Genomic DNA, 20,176 nt, shown 5'->3' on the forward strand with positions numbered 1-20,176 from the left:
ATTGACTTTTAAGGCAACTGAAATGAGAAATATGCAATTTGAGATGCAGCTTTGTCATAATTTTGATTGTCGATGGATTATCAATTCAATCACCTATAATAAACCTGGATAAAATGTTATCATATGATGGAAACCCGTATTTTATTCTATGCTATTCTTTGCAGGTTATTAAAGGTATTTATTACTTAAGTCTGGGATCAGAAGTTAAAACGCTTCCACAGTTTATTTCAAACACAAAGACAACTGAAAGGTTTTACAAATCGACCTGTTGTTTATATTCGCACGGTTTAATAACTTTTATGGTAATAAGTATCAACATCAAAGAATCTTTTCAATAGGCTTAAAATGAAGGTACTTGATTCGACAGTTGACAATGTTCTTAAAACAATACTTTTATGGGCCTTTTTAAGTGCAAAACTGTACATCAATGATTCATAGACCAATACAGACATATTTTTGATTTCCGCTTATAAATCTTTTGGTTTGTGGGGTCTATTTGCTGTTAAATGAAATGAAAAAAAAAACAAAAACATTTGTGTGATGGTTAGTTAAGGAAACGAATGTCGTATACTGATTTGTTTATGTCTTCATGTTTTCACTTGATGTTCTCATTAAACTAAAATACTCTCGAACAAAAAAAAACAAAAAAAAACGCATATGCATGTCATTATAATGCTTATTGCCACTTGCTGAACTACATGTATAGAAATTGTTAATGTTGAAAGTAGTACTAATTTCAACAGGTTCAATGACGTCATTACGTTTGTCATGTGTTGATTTGCTGGTCTGAACCTTCTTGAATTTTTCCTGAGGTGCGGTATTTGGAAGATTTGTGTTTTCTTTTAACCAGTGATATTTAGGATTCATCTAAAGGAAAAGAGCCGTGTTAACTATTCCATTCTGAATTTAGACAAACGAAAGCAACTAGGAAAGTTATAAGGCATGGCTGAACCTGGATGTATAAAAGTTATATGTAGTTTATGTTTCAGAAAATTAGAAGCTGCCCTGGATTTTGATGGGCATTTTCACCAGTCCATTCATTTTCTTTTGCAGGAATGAAAAATAAAATAATAGCAAAATTCATTTAAGTTTTTTTTATATTTTCTGATAATTTTTCTACACTTTCTGGATAAAAATTGAGGACACAGTTTGGACTATCAACTCATATTTTCCTAAACCATATAATACATTTCCGATTCATAAAAAATCAAAAGAGTTGATGAAGAGCTTTTAGAAAATCTATCTGTACACAAAGACATTCAATTAAGTAATGCATTCCGATTATGAGTTTCTGTACATTCCGATTATGAGTTTCTGTAATGTGATTCAACATATTTTTATTTATCTTTTACAGTTGATACTATAGACTGCTATGTGTGCACATCGCTAGATAAAGATAACAAACTGTGCATGGACGGATTTAAAAAGAACTTAGCAACATCGATCTATATATCTCGAAAATGTGACTTCGATTTTTTCAAGGCTACTCATTGTATAAAGCTCAAAGGAGTGAGAGGTATTTACTTTTTTTTAACATTAACGATCATTATGTCCATGTTATAATACTGTCAAATACAAACTATTTTTTTTCTAAATAATTGACGCAAGTCTGAAATAATTGAAATTGTAATGAATTATATTTTTCATGATCAAATTGACTTAAAACAATGCACATAAAGCGAAAGAGAATTGACGTTATAAAAGTCCAGTTTAGAAGACTTGCCTTCCTGTCTAGGGCGTATAACATCCACTTCTTCCTTTATTCAGACATATAACATTACAACCCATTTACCAAACTGACTATATGATTATAAAAAACAAAATTATATCCATAAGGAATTGACAGAGCAGTAATGCATCACGGTACCTCTAATTATTCTTCAATAAGAGGAAACAGCGTGGGATAAACGAAGGTTTGACATTACATATTTTAATGGCTAAACATTTGCAAGGATATAAAGAAATAAATAAAAAAATGTATTTGGTTGAATGGTAAATAGCCATGCTATTGAATAAATCTGGGTTTTATCATTGTACGAGAAAGCTTTTGGTCTGTTATATAACAGCAAAAAGTGTATTTATTACATCTTTGCATTTAACCGAAAACAAGACTATTCTAATTGGAATACAAACATCCGCGGTAATATTCATCTTATTTTAGATTTTTTTCTCACTGAAGTTTCTAATTAGTTATCAAAAAAATCAGGATTATAATTTAGTACGCCTGACGCGCGTTTCGTCAACATAAGACTCATCAGTGACGCTCATATCAAAAAAGGGTTAGAAAGCCAAACAATTCAAAGTTGAAGAGCATAGAGGATCCAAAATTCCAAAATGTTGTGCCAAATACGGCTAAGGTAATCTATGCCTGGGACAAGAAAATCCTTAGTTTTTCAAAAATTCAAAGTTTTGTATCAGGAAATTTATAAAAATGATCACATAATTGATATTCATGTCAACACCGAAGTGCTGACTACTGGGCTGGTGATACCCTCGGGGACGAAACGTCCACCAGCAGTGGCATCCACCCAGGGTGTAAATAGTTATCAAATGTACCAGGATTATAATTTAGTACGCCAGACGCGCATTTCGTCTACATAAGACTCATCAGTGACGCTCATCTCAAAAAGGGTTATAAAGCCAAACAATACAAAGTTGAAGAGCATAGAGGATCCAAAATTCCAAAAAGTTGTGCCAAATACGGCTAAGGTAATCTATGCCTGGGACAAGAAAATCCTTAGTTTTTCAAAAATTCAAAGTTTTGTATCCGGAAATTTATAAAAATGATCACATAACTAATATTCATGTCAACACCGAAGTGCTGACTACTGGGCTGGTGATACCCTCGGGGACCAGCAGTGGCATCGACCCAGGGTGTAATTAGTTATCAAAAGTACTGAATAAAATATCGTAAACTTAGATATGGACGTTTTTTCAACTTCTTCATTTTATAGACATGTTTCGTTACTTCAAGAGAAACACAATGAAAATGACAATACTTTATCTTGAATAAATCATAACTTGCAAAATAACATTTCGTTTCAAATAAATTCCGCTAACTAAATGAAAGCAATCACACGGGCTAAGTGTTGTAATCTTGATACATGCTACTCAATTTATTCGTTTTCCTCGATTCACAATGTAATGAGTAAAAATCAAGTTACATTTATTTATAAATAAATCAAAACCTCCCAAAATTACCCCCATTTCACCCCACACAATAAACCAAATTCTAATGTCGTTTGAGAGGGAATCAAGTCCCTAATTGTTAATGTATTTTGCATTTCACCAACAATTGCAGGGACCATGTTTTGAAAAGAACAAATGAACTGTAATTCCTTTGAAAATCTATGCAATCCAACCCATTATTTCATTTTCCTTATAAATTGTATTCAGTGTATTTGTTTGCCTAATAACTCATAACATTGTCGATCAAGATATCATGTTGTCATTCACAGTAACAAAATTATTGTCAAATAATTAAAAAGAAAGTTAATGATTTATGAAATATAAAGAATGATATTATTTAATCCGTTTCAGGCACACTGATATCAACATCTTGTTCACTGATTCATGTCTGTTATATAACTTCTTCATAAAGAAGGGATATACCAAACACAACTTCACTTTAATGAACTAATTAGACATGTGTTCACTGATAGATTTTATGATTTGCAAAGTAACTTTTCTGAGCGAAGTAAGAAGTCATTCAAGTCTGAATTGATGTTGTCGTTATACCTCATCGCAAACAGTGGTCACAAAAGCAATTAAATGAGTTCTAAAACTGAAACTTTGAAACGTTAATATTGTTTCAGTATGGTAATAATTAATTGGCTCTCTTAAGTACTGAAATACAAATGAAAACAATACCAATATCATTTGTTGACGGACGGTATTTCAGAATAATCGCACTAGATTGAGTTGTTCTTGATTCTGATTTTTTGTAAAATAAAGTAAAAACACAATAAACATAAATCATGTGTATACACACAGCCAAAATTTTATCTTCAACAAGTTTGGAAAAACAAAAGCTATGTCACGTCAGTTGAGATCATGAATACAAATGAAAAAGTTGTCAAACACATCAGAGGTCTGTTTTGTTCTTTAAATCTTTGATCGAAATTTTACATTTGATAACCGGTTTAATGCATAAACATGCAGCAAGTGGCGAATAGTAATCTCTCATTTATTGTTTAGAGTTTTTTAAAAAAAGAAACAAGATAGACAACGTATTTAATACCAAATCGTTACCATGATGAGATATATCTCAGCCCAGTTGGCAAAGTGGTCTAAAGCGCTGGATAGCATATATATATATATATATTTTTATATATATATATATAGCGCCTAGAAAATCAACCTAACAATGTTAGAGAAGGTCTGATTCTTAATTTCGTTTCCAACTGGGACTAGAACCTGTACTTTTCCCCATAGCTTTATTACAATAATGAGATCAGCTTTTGTTTCTAGAGATGTTACCTTTCTAGGTATTGCACAAAGACGACGATTACAACAACATATAAAGCAGTTTATAAGTGTACAGGAATGATCATCTACTCATTTCATTGGTATAAATGAATGCTTCTTTAAGCATTGCATTTTTCCGGACATTTGAGTTTTTCATTATTTCCCAAGAACAACCGATGCAAATAAACTTTTAAGCTAACAAGCACGATTGACAATCAATGTATAGCTAGATCTTTTTTCCTGAAGATTTTCTGTGCAGGTTTATCGATCGTTCTACTAAAGCAATTCATTAGAGCATTACGTCTTACGGCAGTCTGTATGTTAAAGTAATCTCATTTAATTTGAATCCGATCACTTGATTTCAATGAAGCGGTGTGCTGTTATATCGCATCACCGTTCAGTGTCAGGAAAAATGGTTAATCCAGGAATATTGATTCACAGATGTTGTCATACAGGTGCATTATCAGATTGAAAAAAATCTCTACAGGTTTTCATTTATATGATATGAACATTCGTTTTAAAGTAAGACCTTAACATTTAAATAGAATAAGACCAAATATAACACACACAAAATGTACATGTATGAGTATGTGTAAAGCTACAGTCACTGTTAGGGTACTGTTATACAATTCCCCCCCTAAATATTAAAATAATTGCTTTTACAATTTGTGGTAATAATTTCATTCACTGTATTAGGGCCTTATTTGGCAACGTTAAACATCTACAGGTAAATGCCTGTTGAGCTTTTAATAGCGTTTAATAAGATTCCTTGTGTAGGTTCAGAAACAGATCTTAAATTTATTATCATATTTTTGCACTCTAATCAGATAGACTCTTGCCATGATCTCTTTTGTCACAGAGCTAGGCAACCAAAAAGATGAAATATACTAAATTTATTATCTTGACTTGCCAAAGACATCCACTCATGCCATATAAAAGCAGTCTTTTGCGAAAAAGGGAACGACATTCTTACTTATTTAGAGTCTAAAAACTTTTGACATCTGATTAATAAATTGTGAATAAATTGAAGTCATAATTTACATTTGTATAATATTAATCAGTAATGCCAAAAAATGTGTTAAATATCTTATCAAATATATCTGTTTTGATATCTCGGTGGAAAACTAAATATCCATCTAGTAATTTGAATATTTCCAGTGTGCATGATAAATACCACTCCATTAGAACAGATTATTCTATATCCGATAGATTGTAACTAGATGTTATGCAATGAGGTAGTTTTTGAATTGCAATAGGCTTGTTGTTTTATACAAAGATTGATTTCGTGCAATTAATCTCAATTTTTGACTTAACATGAAAAACGAAAGTCTTTTTTTTATCAGCTTAACCCCCTTAAGGTATTCATTCTTCATTTAAATACACCAACTCTCTCGTAGTCTGTCAGAACTCACCTTTTTTTTTAATGTTTTAACAGCATATGGAAATGTATTCGATATCGATATCTTGAATAATATATTTCAGTGTATCTTTGGTATTTATTTATTTGAAGTATAGTTGAACATGCTAACAACAAAGTACGATACTCTGAATTATTAAGTGAGAGAGCTTCTTCTATATTGTGAATGATTATTTGAGGAAAACAACTGATTATTTTTAACTTTCTGTTGGCTTTCCTTGTACAAAGTATGAGTCATAAGAAATTGGAACATCATTGAGCAGACGAAGAATGTTTTCCCATAATCTTGTCTAATGGATACTGAAAACACTTTCTCCAAACAGAACATGTATATGATAAACAAATAAAATCAAGAAACTTTGATGATAACGGCGTCAGAGTAATATTTGTTCTAGTCATTTTTTTTAAAGTACTAGTATGATGTGTCCCTTTCCAATGACAATTTAAAGTTGACAAAGCCTCTTCTCAAAGGGCATACGATACAGTTACAGGGAAGGTAATGACGTTGCTAACGTTAAATGTTAATTTTGCGACGTCAAACTGTGACATATCCGGAAAAGATGCATGTTTCGGCTATTTTTCATGATTTTAACTGATTTAATTGATAAACGAGTATATTGACCCTTCTTTTGTAAATATCATTAGAGTTGATTACACATCATTAGTACCAATTTGAATGAAAAAGTCAACATTGAAAAGGAGTAAGTTCGGTAAGGGTTATTTTTTGCCCCGATTATAAAATTGAATTGTACAAGATGAAGTATGTTTTAAGTTGTCTTAAAGACATGTTAGAAAGTAAAATTGAACAATTTTTGTCAAAGTTTTATTCTCAAGCGTTGATGTCTAGATCCAATAGTTATCAAAGGTACCAGGATTATAAATATATATAACCAAAATAGGTTAAAATACGAGATTTTTTCAAAAATATACAAAATTGACAGGATTTGAAAAAAAAATTAGGACCAGGAAACATAGAGCGCAGGCGTCGACAAACTAAATATTCGAGCAAAATATCTCAAATGTCATTACAAACATTGTGTTCAAAGATCTTTTTTGTCGACGTATGCACTCTATTTTTCCTGTCCAATAATCTATGCAAAATATACCATTTTTCATTGATTTTTCGTAGAATGTAGAAATAAGTACTGTTTGTGACGTCATCAGTGGAACGCAGGAACGTAAATTTTCAACGAAACACTCTTGTCTTATCTAATCAACAAATTTTGAGTAAATATTTTAAAGTCGACCCCTTTTTATCTCTTAAAGGTGTACATGAAGGTATATTTTTTATTACATAATTGGATTAATTGCTTATAGGTAAAAAAAATAGCTTCTATGCAGATTTTCTTACAAAATTCAATATTGGATCGAAACTGAATCGTATGCCCTTAACAAAATAAGACTTCATTTCTCAGTCAGTTTTTATAATGAATAACAGATGGTTGTTGGATAAATGTCAATGAGACAGCAACCCAGCAGCTCAAATAATAAAAAAAACTATATAATTTGGATGCAGAATATTTATTTCAACGATGAAAAAGCTGGAAGATACCCAAGACTCAGGACATAAAAAAAGATTTTTTTGTGTTCTAATAACATCAATTATGTAGACACCACTATAGAATCTTCTTAACTTTCAACGGTTTAAAATGCTTATTGAATATGTGTAAGTATATTAAAAAGAGGTTTCTAAGAGAGATTAGCAAAACAAGCAGTACAACGTTGCTTGTAAGGACAGTTTAGGGTATCCAGTGGAAGAAAGACATACTATGTTATTCATATGTGTATGAAACTTCGGGGCAACTGAAATCAGACCTTGGATTGATATAGATTTTTGCTTTGCTTTGTGTAATTGTAGTAGTTGCAGGGTTTCATATAAATTGTCAATTACCTGTTATTTCTAACTAAAATTGTCCAAAACATGAGCTTATAGTTTTACTTGTTTAAACGGTTTAAAACGTCTCTATCATGTGTCCGCTACATTACTTGTAGATGACATTTTACACATTTCAATCTCTGTTTAGTTTTACTGAGTTCTCATTTTTTCAGATATTTGATAATCACTTGTTGCTTATTGTACATTTATGCATTTTTGAGGATGATACTTTCAGCCAAACATTTTGAATTAAGTCATGCACGCATGCAATCTTCTTTTTTTCAGTTGAGAAGTATAAACGGTAATCCTGTTTGAAGTATGGTTTCGTAGATTTTTTGTTTTCAGAATATAATTATTTTTCTGGATTTGAAGTCAACACATTTGAAAAATCCCTTTAGCGTTGTCAGTCACACTTGTGCCGATATTTTAAAGCTTCAAAAATAACGTTTAATGTCAGTCAATGATACATTGGATAGGGGGTGCAAAAGCATTGTGAAAGTGTAGGTTTTCATTAAAACAGTTTTTAGGCAGATCATAAAATTTTATCCCAACTTTCTTTAATTCAATACATTTTTTGAGATTAGAATACAAAAAAAAAAAGACTGATCACTAGAATGAACACGTCAAAAGCAATAAACTATAAAATTGCCAAATCCTAATCAAGTGAAAGGCCTCGGTTGTCAAGTGGTCAAATAATTAATACTGGGAAATCTATTGCAAACATATATTTGTATATAAATGTCTTCAGTCTACCAATGTTATATTTTGAGATCTAGTCGGGCTGGGGGCATAAGCAAGATGAACTTTATTTACAAACCATGCGATAAAATTGTACGTAGGTGAAATGACGTCGAACCCTGACAATTGAAAATTTTCAGAAAAAATCAAATGTTTAATATTTGCAACACATTATCGTCGTTTATCATTCATTTGGTATAAAACTAAGACGCTCGCAAAAGGGTCCAAAAGACTAAAAATACTAGTAATACGCGAAGTTGTAGAGCATTGAAGACCCCCAATGTGAAATTAACATTTCTATGTAGCAACATTGCAGCAGCGCCTGGATATTAAGTATATATCTCCCAATTGCAGTTTTTTTTTTATCTTTAGCTTTGTTTAAATGTACGTAATCCATACATCCGATGTTCATATTCTGAAAGACAAACACCATGATAGTAATTTTATTGACAATGATAAAATTAAAAATGATAATAACAAATACTTGATTGAAAACAAATGAATGCGATACGGTATACTTACTAATTTTAAAGCTATTCTGTGCCAATGGTTTTTTTAGATGTGTCCTCATTCTTATAGTTAAGAATAACGATATTTTCGACGTATGAGCTGTTTGTTGGGTTTTATCAATTAGATTCTACTATTGCTGCCGACTTCTATAATTGAAACACAATAAATTGTTCCAGTAAGTGGCTGACGGTATATTTGTCCTCACTTTTCCCGAAACGCTTCCGTAGAGACCTAGAAAAATCTTATTTTATGAGCTGACGTCCCATTGTATGGATCAGTAAATTAATGCGACCTAACACGCTAATAAATATAACAAGGCGTGGTTGTTTAAAATCAGAATTATTTCTGCTGTTAAAAGTGATGACGAGATACGAGATACTATAAGTATGTTATTTATTGTAATTTTGAATTAGAATATCTTGGTAAAAAAACTCTACTGAACTCCAAATTGATTGTGTGCTAAATGATTATCCTTTAACATTATAGGTGTAATATTACGATTGATTTTCCCCTATTAGTCTTTGTTAAATTTGCACTTCAAAGAAATGTGCAGAATTTATCTTTCTTTCAAATAAAGAAATAGTTGGCATGACTTAAGTTTTATCCTGTCCAGTACTATAGAAAAAAATGCACATAACATTTCATTGCATATAAGAAAATAACCAATGACTGGAAGTCAACCAATCAAATTTCTCCCCTTATTTAACCTGTGTACAAGCTTGAGTAACCAGGTAACTTTAAGTTAACCAAATAAATAAATACCCAAGACATATGTTTATGACATAAATATGTTTTACTGCAATAAAATGTAGGATTAATTACCTACAACTGTCAAATTCATGGGAATATTTTTTTCGACCTATTTTCATGTACAATCTGATGTGACGTACCATGATTTTATGTTAATTCACGCATGTACTGAGTTAGGAACATACCAGTTGTATTACATTTATCCCGATGGTTGATGATAGTTTTTATGGACTTCCTCTTTCCTTTATCTTTTCGGATTGTTTATATTCTTTTGACATTGTACTTATTTCATGAATTATACTGACCAAACAAATGACTTTAGTAATTGGTAGCAACAGTAAACGCGATTTCTAGGAAGTAATCTGAATTACAGAGACATGTAGCAATCAACTTATTTCATATTAAGTTGGTGTAATCATTTTGATGTGTGGTAATAATATTAGCATTGACCTTGTCATTAAAAGTATAACTGTTTTAACTCGGACAATAAAGTAATTCAAAATAACAAACCAAAAACTAAACTAACTAAAAAGGTAATGGTTGTAGTAGTCTGAATGCAATCGATTTTCACAATTAACTTGAATTGAAACTTCTGAACTCACTTGTAAGACTGCTTCAATAGTTTAGAAATTAACAATTATGCGTCAGCGATGCATTCTTCTAAGCCTGATGAAGCATAATATAAATAGAATAATTGTCACGGGTACGGAAAGTAGTTGTATTTCTACAGTGGAACAAATACAGCTGGTATAAGTATTATATAAACATAATTTGTCGTCAAAAATACATAAGGAAGTTAAAAGACTTATCATGACTTGTTAAAAAATAAAATATACAACAAGATAACATGTGTTAACATTTCGTTCTTACACACTAGTGTAACTGTTTTAAAGTCCAATGCAAAAATACTGAAATGACTAAAACAATTTATACTCCAGATGCAATATAGCTGCTTTAGATAATTTCTTTTAACGAATCGAAATGACAGATTGATTTGTTAGTAGTATCATTTTTCTATACATTTAGTTAAAGGATACTTTGAGTGTAATCAGAATTTAGTACTTCATGCAATATTATACAAATTCATGGACATTTATTTTTTTATATTACACATGTTGAACTTTGTATATAAGAAACATATCTTATCATTTACACCAAGGTGTCATTACATGGTATTTGATATCCAACATTTTTCGCCGTTTATCATAAAATAAGTTTAAATTGCCGAATTGACTATTATTGAAACATATCCTATTTAGTTATCCATAATATCTAGGTTTCATTTAATTGTTGCTCATCGGGCTAACACTCTCATAGATTCTAAAAAAAAACTAAGGATTTTGTACCCCATGAATGGATTTTTTTAGCTGTATTTTACAAAAACCTTTGGCCTTTGTTGAATCTTTTGTGAACGAAACACGCATCTAGCGTAAGCGATTCTAGTTCTTATATCTGCGATGAGATTTTTTACAAGTCGATGCTACTGCTGGCGAAGGGTCCCTCCCTGAAAGTATCATAAAGCCAAGTAATCAGCCCTTCTGTTTTGATATGAATTATAACTGATATATGATAGTCATTATCATGAATTAATGAAAATTAACCTTTTAGGAAGTACTAAGGATTATCGACCCGAGGAATAGATAACCTTAACTGTATTTGGCAAATCCTTTCGAATTTTTTCAAGTTTGTACTTTATTTGCCTATTTCAACTTTTTTGATTCGAGTGTCACGTCACTGATGACGGAGATGAGCCTTTTGTAGACAATACGTTTTGCTGGCATACAATATTTTAGTGCTGGTATCAATGACGAGTTTATAGACGGTTTATATACATATTTCTATTTTCAATGACATTTTCATATAACGGAATAGAACACTATATCAAAGGATTTGAAAATATGCCAATAACTCCAATTTATGATAACATTTAACTTTTTCTTTTGAATAACCTCAACTCGACTTATTTTTCAGATGGAAAATAAGGTTTTGATCAAAATGGTACTCGATTGATTTTCTCATCTATAACATAAACATACACCACATAAAAGCTTTCAAAAGATTTTTTTTTTCAAATTCAATCACTATTTGAATTAACAAAACATCCAAAAAAATCTTAATATATGTCTTCATCACCTTTGACCTTTCTCTGAATAGTCTATATATGGCAGTAGTTAATGGATCATTTATAATATACCTACTGCAAGAGGTTTATAGGGAAAACCTTTTAACTAAAGTGAGCATTTTTATTAAGTTCAAACGTGACGTCTGATATAATGAGCCAGTCTTCGTATACACTTATGTTGTTATCCAAATTGACGAAAGACAGAAAATTGTAGTCTATAAGCAATTAATTTAAGAATCTGCATTATTAAACTATGTAATAATATCTTCATGATAGAAAATTGGATAATAAAGCTACGTACAAGTACTTTAGTTATCAGCAATTAAAATTCTACCTTAAAAAAACATCTGACAACTTTGCCCTAAAATAGTTTAGAAAGTTCTACCTTGAAGAATAATCTGTCCGATAATCTAGAACAGATTTTTGCAGATCTACCCAAGAATTGATTTTAAAACAGTTTTAGACATTTTTTATCAGGAAAACAATCAACTGTTGTGGAATAAATCAGCAAATTGAGCCGAATTATGTTTTATACGCAATTTACTTCAAGGAATCAGTTACTGACTATAGTATTGATTTTAACTATAGAAAACTGTTCAATAATGTTATAAACACTGCAAAAGTTATATGTTAGTTTCGAGAAACCACACAAAAGCTTTATCCGCAATGGAAATCGTTCTTTTCACGGCTTTCACATCTCAAAAGTGTCATTTCACTTCATAAATATTAAGTTATAAGATGAAAACAGACAATATGTTTTATAACGATTTTTGAAAAACGTTGTTACAAATTTTCATTTATTATTTTCTGATGGTTAAACATTAAATCACATTACTTGCTACTAGCATTAATTAAAATGTATATAAAAGTTATATTGCAAAGAGGAAAAACAAATGCACCCACCAAAGACCAGGCTTTGTTCATTGTTGAAGGCAATACAGTTACTAATAGTTATCAATTTCTCTGTCATTTCGTCTTTTGTGAAGAGATTTCTCATTGGCAATCATAACACTTCTTCAATTTTGTATTACTTATAACATAAAAAAGATGCGGTTTGCTCGCCAAAAAGACAACTAGCCATCACATATAAAAAAGAAGATGTGAAAGACTACTATGAGCGACAATATGTTATCGTATTGTCTTCAACGTAGAGAAGACCCATACCATATTTCTTGAGTGTTGCTCTGGAAAATCATTGACGAATAATCCGAGTGTCCGGAAAAATACATACACTAGAAAATTAAGTTGTTTGCACATATTCATTTTTAAGAGTATTCCTGGTAACCTAAGTTTTGCTCTTTTCCCCGAAATGAACTATTAAACAATTACTAAGTTAATGGGTTCTATGATTGATTGAATGATGTATCGTTTAGTTGGTATCAAAATGGCACAGGATACCAAATTTGATACACAAACAAAAACAAAAAAAATGAACAAACTCATATACATTTATTACATATTAACCGGACAAAATAGCAACTCTAAATATTTGTGTTTACAATTCACTCGTAGAACCTTTTTATATGTATCATTCACTTCATTTGAATACTACATGTGCCGTCCATCCAAACCATCATCGCTATATCTGTATAAATAAATCATCAAGCAATATAACGCTGCAAATGTAGCGATCTTTCAGGTCTGGTGCTTACTAACGCTGTCGGGTCAAATAATAAATCTGCATTGTGCCAGAGATGATAGAAAATAATTTTGATATCGATTTTCGTGCTTTATTTTTCCTAAATCTACCGCAATTACATATAACAATGGCTTTTCTTCATAAATAATGAGATTTCTTTACAATATTATAAGGCAGCCAAATATTGGTTGATTAGAAATTGAAAGGTTGTAGCACGTGTCACTGGTCTGCTATATATCTTCAGGAAATATCCTTTAGTAGGAATTAAGGCAGGCTGGTAAACATTTGATGAATTGCAGTCGTATAATGGACATTTTCCAATATGGAAAAAAGAAGATTATTTTATAGAAGTTGAATAGGTTAACAGTATAAAGCAATCAGACTGATCTAAACGAGATTGCGGTTGCCGACTTCAATTGTTTTCCTGAAAGATATTTTATTAATATGTAAAGCTGACAAAAGAATAATTTAGGTTTACTGTTCGTCTGATAAAACAGGACAGTCAAAGTGTTTAGGTAAGAATTTAAGATGAGACAAGTATTTCAGGCCTCAATGTCAGTTCCTAAACAAGTATTAATCTAATCACTAAACTATTTGGATATAAATAAAAAGATATACGTGGTACAGGTTAACTATACAAATTAAAAACCAAACAATAGAAAACCATGAAAGTAAACAAAGAGATAAAGAAACGTTTCAATATAACACAGGTATATTATTCGATTTTTTGTTCTTAATCAGTCCGGCTCACATGTTGAGAATGAATTTAACAGAGACTTCCAAATATATGTCCAAATTTGTTTAAAGAAACTAAGATATAATCGAAGACGATCACTCGGATATTCGATCGTTTCACTTTTTAACCTCTATCAGAGGAATAATAAAAGCCACATAAAAGAACAGAAAATGAAACCTAGAGCAGAAAAAAACACTCAATTCCGATTTAATATCGATTCTATAGACGATACACATTTGCTTTGACTGTAACAATGCCATGCAATACAGAATAAAAATGCACAATAATAAAAAAATACTAGAATAAAGTTAAGATAAATGGATCATTTTAGTATGTGCTAAATATAGTAAATGAAAAAGAAAACCACAATGTTGTTTCACTTCCACAGTATAACATCCGTGTCAATATTAATCTTAAGTTGCAAACAATTTATTCCTATAACTGTTTGTCGATTACAATTAAAATTTACCTGCACAAAATTTAGACATAGTAGTACTAAATCATACACTCCAACCAGACGATACAGGAACCATTCCCCAAACCTCAACTTAACGAGAACGTATAAATTAAATCCTTCACACACAGTCAGACAAAACAATATGGAGACCAACACCACCCTACATTAAAAGTAACAAGGAAAATTCAAAACAGAAAATTCCAAATGAAATGGCAAAATCAAAAGCCCAAATAAAGGCAACATTAGTAAACTGCTGTTCAAAAGACATAAATTGATTGGTAGAAAACAAAATCAGGTTATAGTTGATAATACAATAACAATATTAACGTAATGATTACATTACTATAAAAGCTTTCATAAAAAAAGATAGGTATTTATGTAAAGCATTCTCCGCTTTCCTCCCCTACCACTCTCCTTTGAAACCAAATCTTTTTATTTAAAAAAAGTGTAAATTTGTGTTATGCTTTGATTTTTTGTGTCGTTTGTAACCACATGAATTAATCAGAAATTGATAGTCTAGTTATTTTTATTTCTATTTTGTGGGCGCTTTTTATGCCTCACCGTCGCTCTAATGATATCAGATGAACCAATCACTATTTACAATCTAGTCATATGCATGGTTTTACCATATTGGTTACATGAATAATTTTGATATTTTGATATTTTATAAAATTAGTTTTTGATATCATTTTGTACATGTGTATTCTTGTTTGATATTGGCATTTTATATTAAATGCTCATTTTCGACATACAATTGTGTTGGGTTTTATTTAGAGCGAACAAGCTCCTGTATGCCTCTCTGTACATGTATATTGTTGTTGTAACCGTGTTACATTGGTGGGATCATAAATGAAATTTATGAAAACTTGGTCAGAATATTATCACCAATTTAGGGATTCATTCGGTACTATAGTTCTAACCAGTGCAAAATTTACAAAGCACAGGTAATTCACATCGGGGTTTGGTTTTTGTCGTTATTATATCTTCGTGAAAAAGTCCATTTAGAGTCTTGTTATTATTGCAAATCTTTGATAATCGCTGGTATGGTTGATCATTGATATTCGCCGTGAATGATTACGAGAATAACCCTTAATGAAATGAGTGCTTCCGAAGTTCTTTTCTAGAATACTTTCATCATGAACGCTCAAGGTTAAGTTCATTAACTAAAAGACTTTTCTAGATTATGGTCGATTATATGGAAACTTATTTGTTTATAAAAATTATGAATATATTGACAAAACTTTTAGGAATTTTGGTCCTCAATGCTCTTCAACTTCGTACTTTATTGGCCTTTTAACTTTTTTGGATTCGAGCGTCACTGAAGAGTCTTTTGTAGACGCAACGCGCGTCTGGCGTATATATAAAATTTAGTCCTGGTATCTATGATGAGTTTATTGACCTCTTAATGCATTGTTTTTAAATTAGTTTAATGATTGACAACAAAGCCATTCTATCACATTATTTCAAAAAGATTATTGAGAGAAACAGAATGTTCATCTTAAATCCACACGAAAAGCAAATTGAGATAAATGTATCTCTTCTATAAAAACTACTTGTTAATATTAATATAAAAATCATACAAATTAAGTAAAACAAGAACGCGGGGAAAAAATCTTACATTCAGACGAAATCATAAATCAACACAAAAATCTGTAAAATATGACAGATACACAATTCTTTGTCTTCATCTGCCTTATTTTTTGGGTCCCCAATGCTCTTCAACTTTGTACTTGTTTAGCTTTATAACTATTTTGATCTGAGCGTAAAATTGAGAAAGAAAATGGGGAATGTGTCAAAGCGACAACAACCCGACCATAGAGCAGACAACAGCCGAAGTCCACCAACGGGTCTTTAATGTAGCGAGAAACTCCCGCATCCGTAGGTGTCCTTCAGCTGGCCCCTTAAAAAATATGTATACAAGTACAGTGATAATGGACGTCAAACTAAACTCCGAATTATACTAAAATTAAAAATCATACAAGACTAACAAAGGCCAGATGCTTCTGACTTGGGACAGGCGCAAAAATGCGGCGGGGTTAAACATGTTTATGAGATCTCAACCCCTAGCCAATGTAGAAAAGTAAACGCATAACAATACGCACATTAAAATTCACTTGTATGTTGTTTCGTACATAATGAGTCTACCTTTCGCATAGTAATAATGAAAAGTGGAATCTTTTTTTTTCAGATAGATAATGTTTAATATAATACTGTCACCAAGCTGGTGTTTATTTATTATATTATTGCAGTAAGAACAGTTATGATTTCGATTAAATGAATTCCAAATCCCCAATCACCTCTTTCATTTCACACTCCTATGTCAATACATATTGTAAAGATAAATAGAATGCGCTGTAATTCGTCAATGGCTGTACTTAATTACGCTTTGTTAACCATGTCCGGAATTCTCTTTCATATCTGTCTGTAATCGTATTCATATTTGTCAAATTAGATATACGACTCGACAGGAACGCAGAAACCTCTTGGGTATCGTTAGTAGGTGGTGAAAATGAAATGCATTACTGAAATGACTTTAGTGATAGATGTACATCCTTTCACCCCAACGAGGAAGTTCGCAGTCCATACTAGTTTCATCTGTATATTGTAATTGTTCGCTTAAATTTATTGTCAAATAAGTGTTCATTTTATTTTGCTTTTGATATTTAATAACAAAAGTAATTTCTATATAAAATGAAGACGAGACGTTTACTTATATCACCTTTTAGCGATTCATAAAGTATAAAGAATCGACATTTCCTCAATCTAGCAAAGCTCATTACAAACAGTTTGTAGACGACCTTATTCATTTGAACGCGGCACTTTAGTTTGAATACTTCACTTGTCGAGCCCTTCAAATTACCTTCTATAGACGTTAAGCGTATATGCACGCGAGCCAAAACTAATTCAGTCAATCAATGCCGTTGTATTGTCAAAAACTATTCTAGTAATAACTACACCGAATACGGATATTTTCATTAACCCGGAATTAATTTTGCCTTCATGACTGCCCCAATCATCCAATATTTTTTCTGCAAAGAAAATGAGATAGATCGATTAAGGCGAAGTGTACGTAATTAAACTACACAATGGATGTTTTTAAAATTTTACATGTAGATTCTGCTTGTAAAAATAAATCGGAAAATAAAATAAAAAAAGGGGGTAACCGTTTTCGTTTTTGAGATACGAGCTGTTGAAGTTAACAGCATCATACACCAAAATTACAAAGGATATATAGGGAAAATCGTGAAATTCGGCAGGAATTGTTACATTTCCAAGATTTTCTATTATATTAGACAATCGATTTTTTTTTAAATTTATGAGACGATTCTAAAATGTCTGAGGAATCGATTGGTGCAAAGAAAGTCCTTAGCAACCGTGCTACTTTTCAAGCTATACCCTGTTAAAGTTGAATCTTGAGTGTAAAAAAAACCAAAAAACAACGACAATGTTATTGACGTCGCCGCAACAGTTACGACGCTTCATATAGTCCTATACTTGTATGAAATATATACCGTTTTGTTGGAGTTCGTGTTGCTCGGTCTTAAGTTCTTTATGTTACGTTTTATGTACTATTGTATTGTATTTGTCTATTATATTCGGGTGCGTGCAGAGATCGCCATGCTAGAAAACGGTTGACATTTTCTTCATTATGAACTAGAACTATTTTCGACCTCGGTGCCTTATTTTTTGTTAAAATCTAAACACTGCGACGTGTTTTCAAAATCTTTGTTCTCATAAAACTTCATTTCATCAAGGTCTCTTCTCAGAATATCAGCCATCTGTCTGGCACAGGATAAGGGACGACATCAAAAGTTCAATGTAGGATAAAAAACTTAATTCACATAGTTTTTTCACTGACCCCCCTACCCCCCTTCTTAACTTAATTTGGGAAAAATTGATTTACCTATATGGATATATGTAAAATCAATTTTAGATTAACAAAACTTGCAGCAATGTTGACCCCCACCCCCAAACTATTCGATTTAAGTTTTTTTTTATCCTACATCGATCTTTTGATGTCGTCTCTAACAAATCAATATTTAAGTAAATTTAAGTTGTGTGGCAATTCTTAGTACATTTGGGTAAATTAATCTTATCTTTGTGCCGCATAAGCATCTCTATAATTCAACACATCCCTGAGCACGACATTATATATTTTATGCATCGCATGCGCTTCTTTTTATCACAATTCAGACCGGCTAGTAACCGTTGTATAACTTTACACGTCTGAAAACGAATATTTGCGTGAAACATTTTTGTATGATTTTTATTTCTGGAAATCAATCTGAAATCTACAACAGTCCATTTCCGAAAGTCGGGCTGGACCTTTACTTTTATGTGCATTCGGGATTTACACAAATTGTAACCCGAATAATTCAGTCGTATTTTTCAGCTGATGTACGAATGCTACATTTCTCGTGTGGGAGAAAATCGGACATGGAAAGGGCTTGAATTATTCGAGTTACTCAAATTGAAACTCGGGAATTTCTAGCTGTTCGGAATTCGCGGAAACAAATTTTCGGCATTACGGTATTGAATCAATAGAGATACCAATTATTTCTTTTAACAAATTCGAATACCAGTCAGTTTATAGGACTTCAGTTTGAAATACGGGCGGCAATCCATTCGTTTTATCCAATCAATTGAAAAGGGGGGGGGGGGGGGGTTCAACATTGATAGTCAAAAAGCCTTGAAATATTCAATAAAAACGTTGAATGTAAATTATATGAACTTAAAAATCTCATATTATAAGACTAGTAAACCACAGGCTTCTCAATTCTTGTATGATAATGAACTAGGTGAAAACCTAGAGCTGACCGAGTGCGAGATCCTCATGGATAATCATCGAGGTCGTTAAACACCCCTTGCAGTAAACTTTGGTTAAATTTTAAAAAAAATCGAAATGTAATAGTCTGAACACATTTCACCGCTCATTCCACTAAATATAAAATTGCAGTTACAAGATTAAAAAAGATTACAATTAAAAAAAATCAAATCACGACTACCCGAAATTCGGAAATAGAATTCCCGGATCCCGGAGTTCCGACAAAGGTCCTACCCCCCCCCCCCCCCCCCCCCCCCCTCGTAATTCTATATTCTATTCATTCTTAATCTTGAATTGAGACTTGATACTTCAAAATTACATTCTCTAATTTGAATGATGCACACAGGCACAATAAAAGAAAACAGATTTCGCTATATATCTCTTCGAAATTGGAATTTGTGAAAGAAGAAATGACATGTTATATTTTATCTTACATGTGTACTTTCAATTTCAATATGGTTCTAAATTTAGATTTAGTTTTCCCATAAATTGCGGACGGAATAGAAGACACCTGTTTATTTTCTGCACATGTAGAAAAAGTTGAAAACTGGGAGTTGAATGACATAATTTTTACTTATTTTAAGATAAATGTTAGAATTTTTAAGTTACTGAGTAATTTTTGGGGCATAATTACGAACA

The 20,176-nt window shown here is 31.5% G+C and overlaps 1 protein-coding gene across 2 annotated transcripts in view; it reads left to right on the top strand.

Annotated features, from left to right (window-relative positions):
* LOC143045735 (UPAR/Ly6 domain-containing protein bou-like) overlaps positions 1-20,176 on the top strand; it is a 53,460-nt gene that overhangs the window by 25,206 nt on the left and 8,078 nt on the right. For both annotated transcript variants that reach the window (XM_076218448.1, XM_076218450.1), the window contains one exon: positions 1,355-1,516. In XM_076218448.1, the coding sequence (XP_076074563.1) occupies positions 1,355-1,516 (162 nt within the window). The remainder of the gene's footprint in view (positions 1-1,354; positions 1,517-20,176) is intronic.

Source organism: Mytilus galloprovincialis, chromosome 9 (genome assembly GCF_965363235.1).
Source record: "Mytilus galloprovincialis chromosome 9, xbMytGall1.hap1.1, whole genome shotgun sequence".
In the NCBI taxonomy this organism is placed as follows: Eukaryota; Metazoa; Mollusca; class Bivalvia; order Mytilida; family Mytilidae; genus Mytilus; species Mytilus galloprovincialis.